The sequence below is a fragment of the Botrytis cinerea genome, chromosome 5 (assembly GCF_000143535.2).
Source record: "Botrytis cinerea B05.10 chromosome 5, complete sequence".
Lineage (NCBI taxonomy): Eukaryota > Fungi > Ascomycota > Leotiomycetes > Helotiales > Sclerotiniaceae > Botrytis > Botrytis cinerea.
The window spans coordinates 2113152-2128777 of NC_037314.1; the positions used below are offsets into that span (position 1 = coordinate 2113152).

At 41.5% G+C, this 15626-nt stretch overlaps 4 protein-coding genes across 4 annotated transcripts; 3 read left to right on the forward strand and 1 right to left on the reverse strand.

Annotated features, from left to right (window-relative positions):
* Positions 1-1969: 1969 nt before the first annotated feature.
* BCIN_05g06180 (hypothetical protein) lies at positions 1970-4776 on the forward strand. Its single transcript, XM_001559551.2, has 4 exons — positions 1970-2742; positions 2796-3282; positions 3328-3923; positions 3969-4776. Exons 1-4 carry the CDS (start codon positions 2601-2603, stop codon positions 4508-4510), a joined length of 1767 nt encoding a protein of 588 aa, XP_001559601.1. The 5' UTR covers positions 1970-2600; the 3' UTR covers positions 4511-4776.
* Positions 4777-6871: 2095 nt separating this feature from the next.
* BCIN_05g06190 (hypothetical protein) lies at positions 6872-9810 on the forward strand. Its single transcript, XM_024693118.1, has 5 exons — positions 6872-7132; positions 7204-7614; positions 7670-8903; positions 9020-9390; positions 9441-9810. Exons 1-5 carry the CDS (start codon positions 7031-7033, stop codon positions 9495-9497), a joined length of 2175 nt encoding a protein of 724 aa, XP_024548903.1. The 5' UTR covers positions 6872-7030; the 3' UTR covers positions 9498-9810.
* Positions 9811-9847: 37 nt separating this feature from the next.
* Positions 9848-11284, forward strand: BCIN_05g06200 (hypothetical protein). The gene has a single exon (XM_024693119.1). It carries the CDS (start codon positions 10067-10069, stop codon positions 11177-11179), a length of 1113 nt encoding a protein of 370 aa, XP_024548904.1. The 5' UTR covers positions 9848-10066; the 3' UTR covers positions 11180-11284.
* Positions 11285-13227: 1943 nt separating this feature from the next.
* Positions 13228-14588, reverse strand: BCIN_05g06210 (hypothetical protein). Its single transcript, XM_024693120.1, has 3 exons — positions 14172-14588; positions 13536-14117; positions 13228-13468 (listed from the first exon to the last, which is right to left on the reverse strand). Exons 1-3 carry the CDS (start codon positions 14334-14336, stop codon positions 13373-13375), a joined length of 843 nt encoding a protein of 280 aa, XP_024548905.1. The 5' UTR covers positions 14337-14588; the 3' UTR covers positions 13228-13372.
* Between the last annotated feature and the right edge of the window lie 1038 nt (positions 14589-15626).

Below are 15626 nucleotides of genomic sequence, written 5' to 3' on the forward strand. Positions count from 1 at the left end.
TACGCAAATCGTGGGTACTAAATGTCTTCCGTATCCTTATCATACAAACAATATAAAATTAAATGAAACAATAAGAAGTTTTTGTTGCCGGATTACAGTCCAGACTACTGGGTACACTGCAAACTGTGCCCGATGGGAATTTGATATTGAAACTGGTCTGTAAAACCATTACCGTTCACATACCTAGTCCAACATGGTTGTCAATTTTGAGCCAGCATGCCGTGCCCACCATGATAAACAAATTTCAGGTCCTCCTTATTGTCGTCGCCTAGTTCAATAAAGTCCAAAATCTTCCGATTCAGCTTCTTGTGACTTCCGTTGTTAGGCATCCGGTAGATCTCAACTTCGAAGTTGTAAATCGAAGCGAGAACTATGCCTACTTCGTGGACTTCAATTAAACACGCAAAGCAGGGTCTTCGCCATCCCATAATAGAAGCAGGACATAGACTCGGGTATATTTGGCTACAATATTTGGGGGTTAGCGAAACATTCACTTAAACTTGGACATCAAGGGGCCAGCATAGCATCCACACAAGCCAGCGAACTGTTCACATAAAGTTAGATAATGAGAAGTTATGAAACATTTATATATATTCGGATATTGAGAAGTACGATATGAGAGAACAGCGCCCTCACTTTGTTGATCGTTCGGGTAGGCTGCATTGGCAGCTTTCTGTAGCTTTTCGCCAAAATCATGTATCGTGATATGGTGATGTAATTGGCTCAGATCACGAGGTTCAAATTGAGTAGCAAATAACGCGTCGTCCATGTTAAGCATCAGTCATTGTCGCTAGCTGTGCTAAACATTGAAAACCCGATTCTTGAACTTTTTCTTTTCTCATATTGAAGCCAAGAACAAGAAGGGTTTGTATTGAACCTTATCTGACCAATTAAATAGAATTGATAAATGATATCAATTTGTATATAGCCCAGTTGTATAACTTATTCATATCACCTAGTTAAAAACTGAGAAAACGAAGTAGATTGGAGGACAGACTTCTCAATAGTGAATATGATAAAATTTAATATTCAAGCTAATTTATATCCTAACAAAACTGTTTAAAGAATCGCTGAAAGGTATAAACATCCAAGAATGAGAATACTGAGAAGATTTTTAAGAAAGATAAGTATTTGAAAAGCTTGAAGGTTGATTATTAAACGAATCAGGAAAGATCGGATTTAGTAACCGATGCTTACCCGGGCTTCTACAAGGGAGCCCTTCAAATGTATAATGCTGCGTGCGCGCAAGCTCAGTCAAATCGAAATCCTATCCTTCATATTAGCGGGAGGGATTGAAATAGCGACACACTTAGAAAACCAAATCGAATTAAATAATACTCAATCATTCCTTGTAAGAAGAATCGACTTCAATGTTTTTTCTTCTTTTTATAATATAATCAAATCCTGTAAACTTTTAAAAATTAAATCTAAATGTTTTTAAAGCTTTCAAAGCTTTTAATTTTAAAATTGATTACTAATATAATACAAAAAAGAAAGTAATTGTTGTGTTTTATTTACTGTATATTATATTAAATATAAATTGTACTGTGAGAGTGAAAGCACGTGACTTTCAGGTCACGTGTTGCCAGCTTTTAGTATTTATAGCTTTTCCTTTGTAGACCTAAAACAATAATCGAATTTTCCACCTTCCAAATCGACTCCCGAAGAATTGAGTGACCTACTCGTCCCGCCTTTCTCACCTCGCTGCCGCGATGTAGTGATTCATCCCATTTTACTATGTGTAGCTACTTGCTCTATGCTTGGTATGTGCAAAGGCTCTTCTTGTGTGACCATTACCACCTTCTACTCGTTTACAGTATGATTTGATTAGGCTCGGTAATATATGCCTAGATTGGCATTTAGATTTTCCGTGATTTCTTATTAGGCTTAAGTCGCAATTAGCGTGTCGCCATTTCAATTGCTCCCCTCATATTTTATTTACACCCCACATTGCCAACACGCTTCTGCTGGTACTAATATAATAATTATGGCTAGCTGGCTTTATCCCTGCTGAGGCTGAGGAATTCTGTCAAACCTTCATTCTCGGATCCTAGGGATTTCAGCATTCTATACTGTTTCCCAGGCCCTGAATCAATCCTAACGAGTAATCTGCTCGATCACAAATACAGCCAGTATAGTAACACGATTACAGTCTTGATGTTCGCTTCTCCATCGAGGGCCGAAATGCATATGCACTATCGTTGCGTTGGCAGTTGCTGTCAGCAAGCCACACTGCTTCGATAGAAGGTCTCGATCACAGCCTTGGTCGCTATGAAGACGCCCTATTTTGCAAGTCAAACTATTTTCATCATTACTAACCTCTTATCATATCGACGCTCCCTTTTAGATCACAGCTGAAGCTGGACAGCCTTGATGGTGTTTGATTCTGGAGGCTATGCGGGGGACACGGACACAGGAAGAGGGCTAGAGCTCGAAGTGGGAGACAGGCTTGTGCTGCAAGGCGTTCAGCCGCTACAAAAAAGATCATGCAACGCTCAATTGAATTACGCAGATAAAAGGGTACCTGTGATCTCCTTGTTATTGTTCAAATTTCTTTGTTCAAATTCCTTCGAATATTTGAGGAGTGTTGACACACCTCCATGACTTTCACACGCTTCGAATTAGTCGAAATGGAAGACGACAGAGATCATGATTTGGATCATCAGCAATCAGAAATAGCGGTCGGCAAATGGAGAATTGGATGGTTCACCCCAACCTTAATAGCCACTGCCTTTATTGCAGGTGAGAATTCTATCTTTACACGTGGTGCTGAGTTCAGCTAAACTCCAAGTCAGGAATGCTCTCAGCTTCAGCTCACTACCTGGTGTTCTGGATACTAAACGGACGAGATGTGGATTCCTCGATCCCACAATCCTGGGTCTCGCCGATATCTACCGCTCTTGGTCGAGCCTTCAGTATATCGCTGGGCGTTGCGTTGGGCACAGCATACACCCAACTTCTCTGGAACAGACTGCGAAGATCTCCTACCAAGATTGGCACTATTGAGTGTTTATTCTTGATGCAATCAAACCCGTTGAAGCTGGTCAGTCTAGCAGCGCTGAAGACATCGCCCTTGCTTTGGCTGGCCGCCGCCTTTATTCCCATCGTCCCTACCGCCACTATCTTCCCCCCTGGAGCGATAGTCGTTGTTCCTAGTCCTCAGACGTATTCATATAATACTCTGGTCCCAACCTACGACTTTGACTACAGAGGTCAAAATGACTCCTACGAGAATCTTGCTGTTAATGCATTGTTCTTGATGGGTCCAGATGGAGAGGTCAGGTAAGTTAATTGCTACTTGACTGGTATCGTCACTCAAGCTTTTAGGTACTCCAAGCCGTATCTAGGCAGAATTGCCCGAGCAACAGCGATGAGTGGATCCTACCTCACGACAGCCTCTCCCTGTGGCAGTAATTGCACGTACGAAATCACGATGCCTGGGCCGGAATTCAGCTGCCAGGAGGGAATCACGTCGGACCTCTCAGCTGCTGTTGTAGAAATGTACGGGAATGTTAGCTTCAACGGCGTGTACCCCAGTCAATATAGTCCGCAAATCCTGCCGGAGTTTATTGCTGCCGAAAAACCACAGAACGAGAGCGACGGGAGGTTTGAATTTGAACTTCAATGGAATGGCGACAGCAGCATGACGTGTACGGTGTGGTACTCCGAGTACACGCTGACTATGAACTATACTGGTGGCCGTCAGGAGACAACCCTTGCTGTCAAGAGAGGGCATTTGCTGAATAGCACATACCTAACAGGGGCCAATCTGTTCTACATGGATAGTACCGATCGAATGACCTATCCAGATGATTGGATACTCTTCTCAGGACAGAATGTTTCAACAACCTATCGCGAATCCAATGTTCACTCTGTCTATGTTTCTGTTACTGACGCCTTGAAGGGTGCTGCTTCGGGTTACGGTATGGCTCTTGCCCCTCGCTCAAGAATTATCTGACTGGAGACAGGCACGGAGGGGTTCTTCGTAGCAAACACGATCATCCTTGAAACCCCTCTAGCAAGCTACAGCAAATCTGACGTGAACGACGTCACCATCAACCTCGATGCCCAGATCCTACAAAGTCTCTTGCAGAATATCACGATCTCACTACTTTCTCTTTCCAACACCAACATTTTCACCGAAGTAACAACAACAAGATACATCAACCAGTACGAGTTCGCCTACTCTAAGAAACTCGTCCTCCCATACGCAGCTGCTCTCTTCGGAACGTTGATTTTCCTAGTGATGGGAACCGTAGCTCTGGCTGAGAACGGGGTGGCGGCAACAGGAGGAGGCTTTCTGCAACTACTGTGTACAACGAAGGGTAGTTCGGTGCTGGATGATATGGTAAGAGGTGCTAGCTTGGGCGGAAGCGAGAATGTGAGCCAGGAGTTGGAAAGTTTGGCCGTGAGATATGGCGAGTTAACGAATGCGAAGGGGGAATTGAAGGCCGGATTTGGGGTAGAGGATGAGGTGAGAGGTCTGGTTAAGGGAAGGAATTATCGATAGGTGTAAGGGGGGGCTCTTTTCACAACCATAAGGCCTGAGGACCTTAGCCTCGGATACCCCTAAGGGGTATCAGTAGAACCTCAGGCAGGCATGCAGGATAGTCAGTCTATCAAGTCTATCCTCAGAGAACGGAGGTCTATATAAGCTATATGGTTTCCCTAGGTATATAGAGCTTCGTGCTCAACTCAAATAGTAATCCTTTTACTTAGTTACAACTGCCCTGATCTCAATCTACTACTTGTCGCTCTCAATAAGAACCCTTTCCACGTGACTCTCGAAGGCACGTCGTAACAGTTCTGTCGAAGCATCTAGCAGCTTGCTTATTTCGAAAGGTAATTGTTGGTATTACAGGGTGCAATACGTACGTATCGGTAAAGCAAAGATAAAAGCAAAGTACTTGTGTTCGTTATTGTTATTCATTCATTCCCGTGACCTCATTCCCGCGACCTTGACCTCGCTGCCTCGACTTGCCCCTCCGCGACCTCTTCTCGTTCTTGATTCCTCATACCCACGAACATCTGCATATTCATCTCGGACTGTTGTTGAGTATGTCAGGGCTCTTCTCACATAAAATAGCCCTACTTACAAAAGTCTGAACACAGATCTTCGAACCAAGCCCCCCCTAGCCTAGGGCGCTCCTGTGACTTCACGTCTTCACTCTAGGTCGAAATCGACCGGCAACGACTAAATCGCAGATACATCAACGCCAGCCTTGGCCATTCAGTGTTTACCCTTGTGCCAGGCACCACCACTCAAACCTTCATTCACCTCAGCTTAGCATGTAAGTTTCGGCGACGCATAGATGGAGAAAGCTTAGGGTTTATTTGGAGAAGAGACGAGGTCGGGAAAACTTTTGTCAGACAGTACGCGTCATGGAATCACGGCTGCGGTATTTTGTTGTAGAATCTAGAATCTAGAATATGCTTTTCTCTGGAGCAGTCCGCATATTGGTGGCTCGAACCGTGAAAGAATCAACTAGTTTTTGAAACCATGCTGTTATTTCTGTTTGCCATTCAAATGATTGTGTGAACAATCTTTCTGCTAACGGATCTACTACTTCCCTCCGCGATAAGAAGGTCGCGTCCCCATGTGGTCGAGGAAGGAGGTCGAGAAAGGAAGAAACCCAGCTCCGGTACTAACTGCTATTCTAACGTTGAAATTCCATTGCTCTAATCAATTTCGAAGGCTTCGTGCGAGCCGCAGGCTGGCACCCACGTTACGCCGGTGCGAGGAGAGGGGCCATATATTTCAGTGCTTAGTAATATGTATGCATTTGCCTAGTTTGAAAATACTATGTTCACGCCCGGGCTCGCTATATTTTAGTTAACCACGATTTTCAAGCCTGCTCACGTGTGCGACGTATGATGGTCACTCGAACATGCTATCGGCAGGCATCTCTCGTCTCCTTCATACATCACCATCTGAGAAGGGTATGAGAAGAAGGATTATATTGGGATGATAAAGGTGGGTGGGGTGGAGGCGGAGTAGTGAAGTTTTGGAGTTTTGTGGAAGTAGGGATTGAGAGTCCACGTGATACGATATGATTTGTCTATTCATTGTGAGTTTCGGTGATTTCAAAGAGCGATTCAATGATTATGTTTCGAACTTGAAATTGTGTATTATAAGCTTATACAGTAGTTCTGTTTTTGGTCAGACTGTATGTATCTATTATTATTTCAATTGTGCGTTATGTTGTGTGTGTGTGAGTTCTTTCTTTTTGGTTTTGCGATCATCATCTGATGTCAACTAATGTAAGAGTTGATGGAGAAATTTGAAACGATTATTCGTTTATAGTGTTCTCAGCGAGCTTATCGTAGGTCGTCTTTGATAGGATTGCTTATTGATATGCTATTCGATTATATATAAGTTACTAAACTCTTTCTAGAAGTAATCTGAGGTCTATTACTAGCTATATAGATTAACTATCTCATTCTGATTTGTTGTTAATTATTATTTCTTAATGTTTTTTTTCTCTCGAAAAGCTTTAATCAATCATTATAGGTTATATAAACGACTCTAATAAATTAGGAGCTTCGCTTTTAATTTTTCTTTCGATCTTGATTAATAAGTACTCTTATAAATAATATCTTTTCTCTATCTTCTTAACCCTTCACATTAAATCTTTGCAAGAGATAAACATTAAATTACTATTTTCATTTTAAAACAATATTTATATATATTATAAACCTTCTTTTATCTTCTTATTTTATTATCGTCATGTGATTAATTGTTCCTCTTACTATGTATAGTCATTTAGGATTGCTCTACGATTCTACGATACATATGAAGGGTTTTCTTGTGTGACCTTTATGACTTATAACTCTTTACTGTTTTATGTTATATAATACTTGTGATCGCCTTGGTATATAGAAGCCTGAGGCTCGGAGATAATCGGCCATTCACAGTTAATGCCGCGGCCAGCACAAATAACAATCCGCGGAGATGATGACCTTCGCGATAATGGGAAAGTTACATTAGACTTATCGATATACTAGAAGGCTTGAAGACGGCAAAATCATTATGGATAGCCAAATATCAAGGTCAACTAGCAAAACAAGTGAAGGACAAAAGGTGCCGAGAAAACGCCTACAACTAAGTTGTGGGGAATGCAGGAAAAAGAAAGTAAGTGCACACAGTACCACCCTCATTCTCATTACACAGCCGTATGTCTTATTTGGTTTTCGACAATATAGCTTTCATGTGATCGTAAATTACCTTGCCAAAGATGTGTAAGGTCCGGGCGATCAGGACAATGTTCATTCGAAACAGGTCAGCCATCTGTAGCGATGTATGAGCAGGCTATGCATATACGAACCCAGCAGCAAGCTCAGAAGAATAGCGAAGAAATTCAAAAACTCCGGTCCGAGGTGGCACATTTGACAGAATTGGTATCTAAGATTCATTCACAAAATGAAGCTACTATTGTAGCAGAGTCTGTGGCTGCTATCGGTGTCTCCGAAATGAGCTACGGGTTGCCATCAGACGAGTTTTGCGGGGAAGCTCATGGATCTATTATAGCAATCGATAATAACCTTATTCATCCGAAAGAGAGAGCTCCTCCCAGCTACTACACCCAACACCATCTTTTTCGCTTCTTTGAAGAGGTGAGAATCTGTGTATCATGAAATCCTCACGAACTTTGCTTATGTCCCAAAACAGATTCCCGAACTCTTTCCGTTCATGAAAGAAACGTGTGAAGAATTGTTGGAACCTCATGGAGTTCGTATTAGAAGGGATAAATCTACTCGGAATGATTTACAAGCCCGTATTCATTGCGAGGCAGAGTGTCGGATGGAGGATATCCTTCCGCCAAAAGACGTAGTGGATTCTTTAGTACTGTCGTACCTCAATAATTTTGAACAACTACACCGTATTGTTCACATTCCTACCTTTAACAAAGAATATGCGGAGTTTTGGCTGTCTGGATCGACTCGTCATTCTACAATGACGGCACTGATCCTCTCTATGATATCTATCTCTGTATGCATTCCCGCCAGCTACAATAGTCTCACGGCAAACAATCATCAAACAGTCCCAGATCAGTGGATTTCCGCATGTGACAAATGGTTAAGAGGGCAAAGTTCAAATGGCCGTGAGCTTGTGCACTATCAAATTGCCTGTTTAATGTATCTTGCCAAACGGATGCACATGGTTAGGAAGAAAGGGTGGTGCAAAGATACGAGTTCTTTGCTCCAAAATGCAATTATGGATGGGTTACACCGAGATTCAACTTCAAGTGACGATACAATCTTCACGCGAGAGATGAAAAGACGGATATGGGCTGTTATTCGCGAGCTCGACTTGCAAAATTCGTTTGAGGCTGGAATTCCAACTCTCCTAAACACCATTGACGCCAAATCTGCTACTCCTGGAAACATTGATGATGAAGAGTTTGATGAGACCTCGAAAATACTTCCAATCTCCAATTTATCCGACAAACATACCCGAACATCTTATCAAATTCATAGCTCTTATAGTTGGGAGTTGCGTTTAGAAGTATCTCGGCGACTTTTTGCCACAGGATCACCAAAAGTATTGAGCTACGATGAAGTCTTGCAATTGACCCATCAATTGACTCAGGCGATTCACTCCCTCCCAGCTTGGGATGAAGTCAATTCAGGAACAACACGTCATACCTGTTCGCCTATCCTTACTCATGCATTCCTGAATTTCCAGCTTAGTGAATGTATTATAGGTATTCATCGACCCTATCTCAAGAGAAAAAATTGCAAGTTTTGGCTTTCTGAAAACATTTGTTACCAGATATCTCGGGATATACTTCTACTCAATTTAAAACTGATGAGCACAGGAGTTCAGTGTGTAACATTGCTCAGAGAAGATCTTTTGTTGGCTTCATTAACGCTCACTCGCGTCACGATGCTGCAGCCCAAAGGTTAGCTTACTCATATTTCTCAGTTATGATTTGGTGTCTTGAAAACATAGTGCTTATCTTTCGTTATAATACTATCCCTTTATCGCAATTTGTATCATACTAAGAAAGTAATGCAGGCTCAAGCAGTATTATTATGAGTGATTCCGCTGCCATTATTGATTTCCTCAAGCAATGCCTTCCTACTATGGGTAACGGATATCTTTACGGATTTCATAAAGAGCCTTGGTGTTTTCTGACTATGGCTACTGCTATCAAATTACTTGAAATACATGCAGGCGAGGGGTGTCTAGTGACTGGTAAGCTCGATGTTTCACAGAGGATTTTAGAGCTATATCACAAACATATCGAAAACCAAGGTCATAGATCGAACTTTATCCGGCAAAATTCTATTTCACGAATGTCCGCAGAGTACATTAACACCCATGGGCAATCTGCCGTGCATGGAGCCGTAGAGTTTCCGGCTTCCTCGTGGTTACCCTTTTCTGCCGTTAGTATGATATCTGAGTTGCTGTTGAACACTGGCTGACTTAAAAGCAGTTTGAAAGTGATCCATTTGATCTAGGTATGGACCTAGGTAGTATGTGGGAGTTTTAATAGTGTGCTGGGGTTCATAAGTCCAATGTAGCTAGCGGCTAATTGGGAGTAAATCAGACTACAAAGAATACGAATAGAGCTCAGGACAGACCGAACTAAGTGTGTATCTTCGACGCGAAGTTCTGTTCGTGCATCCGTGCTCCAAAATGTTGAATTGGCATTTTTAACTTAACTCCGAGCACGCGAGGTACTTTCCATTTTTTTATTAGATTCAAGACGCCCATCTCATCAAATCAACTTGCAACGTATGAAAAGTCAAGCAGTAGTCCCCAAAAAGACAAATTCTAGCTGCAATTTCCACGATTTAAAGACATCACCGATCATCACCGAAGAACATGCCCCACATTCAAGGGTACAAGCTCGGATATGATCGGTCTTCCGAACCTGTAATTGAACTTCTCATACCATGAGAACAATTTGTCTCGGAAATAAAAGAGTATGGGAAACTGGAGAAAAAAGACCTCTTTACTATATATATGGCTGTATCCTTCGACATGCCGGTAATGAATGCAACTCAAATCTGATTGTTTTTCAAACTATCAACTCCAAATCCAAACAAACCATCCACTATGTCTTCCCTACCATCTCACCACAACGCCCTAGTCCTCGAATCAGTAGGTTCAGACTTCCTCATCAAACCTCTGCCAACTCCTCTTCCGACGCCTGGCAGCGCCATCGTTCAAATTTGCTGCACTGGCATTCTCTCCTACCATCGTGAAGTATACAATGGCTCACGCCCATATCCATTTCCTCTTCCTATCGTCGGAGGTCTCAGCGCCATCGCTCGCATTATGGCACTTGGGTCTGATGCCGTTTCTCTTACTGAAGGCCAATTAGTTTATGTCGATTGTGTTGTGCGTGGACGTGATGATCCCAGTACTCTTTTCTTGAGTGCTATTCATGACGGATTTAGTCAGGGCAGTAAAAGGTTGATGAGAGATGTTTGGAGAAATGGTACATTCGCGGATCTCGCGAGGGTGCCTCTGGAAAATTGTATTGCGCTTAACGAGCCAAGACTCTGCGAGGAGTTGGGATACTCGGTGCAGGACTTGATGTATCTTTGTTATCTTCTTGTTCCATATGGCGGATTAAGAGATATCAAATTGGAAGCTGGTGAGACAATTGTGATCTGCCCGGCAACAGGTGGATTTGGTGGTGCGGGTGTGCAAGTTGCGGCTGCGATGGGAGCTAGAGTTATTGCTATGGGGCGGAATGAAGAGGAATTGGAGAGGTTGAAGCAACATATCCAAAGAGGAACTCCGAGTGCAACCATTAGAACTGTCCGGATGACAGGTGATGTGGAGAAGGATGCGGCGGCTTTACAGGAATTTGGCACAATTGATGCTGTACTGGATATTTCTCCGCCTGCGGCAGCCAAATCCACACATTTGAAGAGCGCAATTAATTCGCTAAGAAAAGGAGGAAGAGCTAGTCTTATGGGTTCCGGAGAGTATGCCATTGACAACTGGAAAGTTATGGGGGATAACATCACGTTAAAGGGAAAATTGATGTATGAGAGAGATGATATGGTGCAGTTTGTGAAGATGTTGGAGAGTGGATTATTTCCTAGAGGAAAAGAATTTGTGGATGTGAAATCATTTAGCTTGGGGGAGTGGAAAGAAGCTTTTGATATGGCTGCGGAGTATACTGGTGTTGGCAGGCTTGTTGTAATTAAACCATAAGGCCATCTAATTGCACAAGTAGTGATAAGTCAAGGTTGTTTTTCAATATAGATTGTTATTTCGGAACACAAAGTAAAGCAGATCAGCAATTAAATCACCCCTCTATTGGAAATATATGCATTGACAAAGAGTTCAAGGCATTGTAGTGAAATAATTCTTACGATCAATACCCAGCCGGTCTTCTTCTCTCCATTGCTCACTTGTAAACTATTTCATAGAGGTATTCACAATACACGAACAAATTACACAAACAATTATACAGTTTCAGAGAATTAGAGTTGCCTGGGGTTGCAGCGTCTATATAGGCACCAAGCCGCCGTGGTATGGTATACTGACCTAGGTAGGCCCACATTGCACATCCTTTTCAATATCTTGACTTTGTGATCACGTGATACCAAGGCAAACAAATACATCTTGACATCTGTGAAATAGCAAAGTGCTATTAGAAGAAAGGCAACTCCTTGCTAAAGTATCCCCCCAAATTATCCAGGGTCTGACCCTCGAAATTCTCTTCACGATATACTTCGCGATCCAGAACTTCTGAGATATCTCGGCAAACTAAGTAGCCCCACATTCATGCATGGAATCTACTTGCTTCGATTTCAACCTTTTTTCTTCAAGGGCGTTGAATTCAAGTACGAGCTCCTGGCAATCCTTATCGAATAAGAAGCCGACGGTTTCTCATAACCATAAAGTTCTCTGGGATCGCTAGGCTTAGGATTATGATTATAATTGCAATGCCTAGAACTCGACCTGGACTTTTGGCCATATTAGTCCCTGGGTCATCTTTAACGGCCTTGGTGCCTAAATGCTGGAAAGGTAATGAAGAAGATATATATAAAAGATGAGAGATTCTCTATTTATTGGACATTCTAGTAATAAACTCTTTCAAATCAATAACCCTGAATACTACTCTCCTCAATATAAATTCCTTAATATCAATTCCTCAATATCAATCCCTCTATACCAAGAAATACCTCTACGATTGTTCTACCTTAAATATCAACATTCATATTCGCATATATTGATAATAACTGAAAACCGATTTATTTTATTCCTCGTAGTATCATAACCTTTCAACGCAGCCATGAAATTGAAGGAGGATCTAAGAGACGAACTCAAGCTGGAAAGGGATTATCAAGACCTCCGAGAGAAGAAAAAGAAACCCAAGCTACACAAAGACGATTTGAAAAAGCTAAAATATTTCGAAGAAGAGTTTGAAGAAATAGACGACCATCGTATACCAACGCAAGCGTCAATTATAAGACACGGCCTGGAGGAGTGGAGTGCTCGGTGCGGGACACGCTCGAAAAAAGCATCGGTTATCATGGAAGAATATAGTCAACTTGGTGAAAATAATATTCTTAAGAAGCGAAACAAGGAAGATAAAGAGAAGGAAAAAAAGAAACTCAAGGCACTGAAAAAGGGAAGATAGACGATTTTTGATCGGCGTTAGTGTTTGTCTTATTACTTACTGTTTTGTGCGATTAGATGAGGATTCTAGACTATTTGGCGTTCGCATTTGATTTGTCTGTTATATCTTAGTTTTGAATTATTCATGGTTTTTCTTATAAAAGTAAGAGTCATTTTTCCTTTACGTCATCTTATAATATATATGTATATACGTGATTTTCAAACATAATAACTTAATAATTATCTAATCTTATTGTAATTCCCTATAGTATTAGTTTTATATATACTAACTGTTGATTTCTCAATCACCGGCTTTAATTTGAGTTTAATATATAGTACTAATCCCTAGAAGCTTTTAATTTGAACTTATAGCAATCTTTCTCTCTTTTCTCCTTTTAGCTATAAGATCTTCTAATTTGTATTCTAATTACTTTATTCGATGCGGCGACTTTATAATTTCATATTTCTTAGTATCAAAAGCCTCTTGAGTCTTTCGAAATAAAAATTGACGAGTACAGAAGTCTATTTTCATTTCCGGTTTTTAGCTATCTATTCGAGAATCTAAGTGAAGATATATTTAGTATACTCTATTGAATAATGCGATTTGTTTTCAATGATTTATAGTCCTTTTTCTATGTAGTCAAGTGTTATTCAACTATAATGGTTTGCTGATTTTGTATACATGTTTATATCAGGTTTCAATCTCGTAAGTGAATAACTGCTAATTATAACTGATTTCACGTCTACTTTGATGTTTGATGCAAATTCTGGTAATACAATCTACTCTCTGAAGATAGTAAATTGAATCCAAACCATCCCTTCCGCCCCTTTCCAATCATCATCGCGTAGTTGAATCTCCTCACATTCTACTTTCCACTAAATTGTGCCAGGTTAGGTTAGTCAATTCAGAGCGACCAACATAGAAAAATGACGGAAAACTCACTTTTGTGCCAGTCGTCTCGCTTACCTCGTCCCACATCTTTCGAAAGCTCTCTGCGTTATGTACAAACATCTTGTTTTCTTCGTGAAGGGGGAATGTTACCTCTTTCGCAACTCTGCCTCCACCCTGCCTTCCCATAAGCACACTTCCCTCTTTCTTCATAATTCTTGCCAAGATCTTGCATATCTTCACCTGATCGTCCCATCCATACAAATGGAGAAAACTGCCGGCATAGATTACATCAATATCTCCCTCAAGCCTTTTCAGATCCACATTATCCTCATCAAATATGTCTGCTTTGAAGAGCGTACTATTAAAAGTATCTTTATCCTTAAAGAGATCATACCCAAGTTCAAAAAACTCGGTTCGTAAGTCGCAACCATAGAGATTCTCTGCCAGAGCACCATCGTAGACAAGTCGTCGCATAACTTGTCCAAAGCAACAGCCAAGATCGAGGAACTTGGTATCTGGAGAAGCTAACCGCGAGAGGAGTGTAGAATAGTATGGGAAAGATGTTATGACGATGTCGAGGAAGTGGAATGCCCCTATGCAAGGGTAGGGGAAGATACTCCAGGCACGATTACGCTATGAATACAATCGTTAGTTTCCTAGAAACTACAAAAGAGAGGGAGTGCTGACTATATTGTACACGTGAGGTTCGACTTCGGAAGAAGGGAATCCCGCGTAGTCTTCGAGCAACTCGCGAATTGCTCCGTCGAGTTTCGTAGACGGAACTGTGAGTTGATACCATGGAAGGTGCGTACTTCGTTCTTCAATTTTGGCTTCAATGCCCGAGTTATTCATATTGGCCAATTTGTAATGCTGATTTGAAGAGTTTGAGTAGTAAGTAACAAACGAATCAAGAACAATAGTTATCAGTCCACGAAGCAAAGTAAAACGTCCAGAAACAGGCTGCGAGTGCAAAGAGACAATTAGAAAGTTGTGGGTATCTTATATTAAACTCAGAACTGAAAACTAAAGAGAGCAGAAAAGGATAAAAAGCGTTCCCTGCATTTCAAGCGCGTGAAACTGTACCACTCGGGGTGATGCTGACCCTGCATAATCATCCATGAGAGGAACAGCAACCTTAATCTTCCCATTTATCATGCCGTTTGCCATGCTGTTTACTTCTAGACCTGTAACGCATGTGACCATGTAAGTGACATTTTCGATCCTATCTTATCACAATGAGACATGATACGATTAATCCATCGTAAAAGAGCTACAATAGGACGAATAGCTGGGCAGGCGTCGTCGAGAGTCCTTACTGGAACTGACATCTGTGAAACGTAATTATGCAAACAGATTTTCAGCTCAAAGGCTCGATGTGAGCGCCAATACTTCAAAGTAGAAAAGTAGAGTAGTACTTAGGGGTCTACGCTCCAGAATCGGATTGTAACATAAGTTGTGGCGCAACGCCACTAACTGAGGGGTACCACCCCACCAATACTTTGATTATTCCAGTAGCGGTGCGGTCAATCGTTTTTCAGGCGGCTGAATATCGCAATGTCAAGCAGTGGCTGAAGAAAATACGACGTGTGCATTCTTCTGCTTGATCCCCCCGCTCTTGAACCGCATTTCAGCACACGCCAAACCACACACCAAGTACTTCTGCCATTCTCTGGCCATTCGCATAGATCCAATTCAATACCTGGGAGCAAATCTAAGATGGAGATATTGTTGAATGAGTCGTGTCATTGAATCCTGCCTATGAGTATATTGTGGTGAGGGCTCAAAAGAGCGAAGTAACATATCGTCTATATTGTAAGTTCGTTGTACACAAAGTTCTTTAGCTCATTTGTTCAACAGTCAATGTCCTGGAGGATAACTACCGGTTGTTAATTTTTTAATCCGGTTGAGAAGTTTATTCATTCTCATATAGTTATATATATGGACGATAATTTTTGTTGTTGGTGGCGCGCTTGATATCGCGATAAGCTTCTATTGACGCGACGCGCTATAATTTCTGCACAAAACTCTCGTCTTTTTATACTCCCTTAGAAAGTTTACTTTCCAATCTGAGCTCTTGATACTGCTTCAAAAATTCTAGTTTGGTTTTCTTCAGGGTTTAAATTGATTCAACGCACCGTGGTT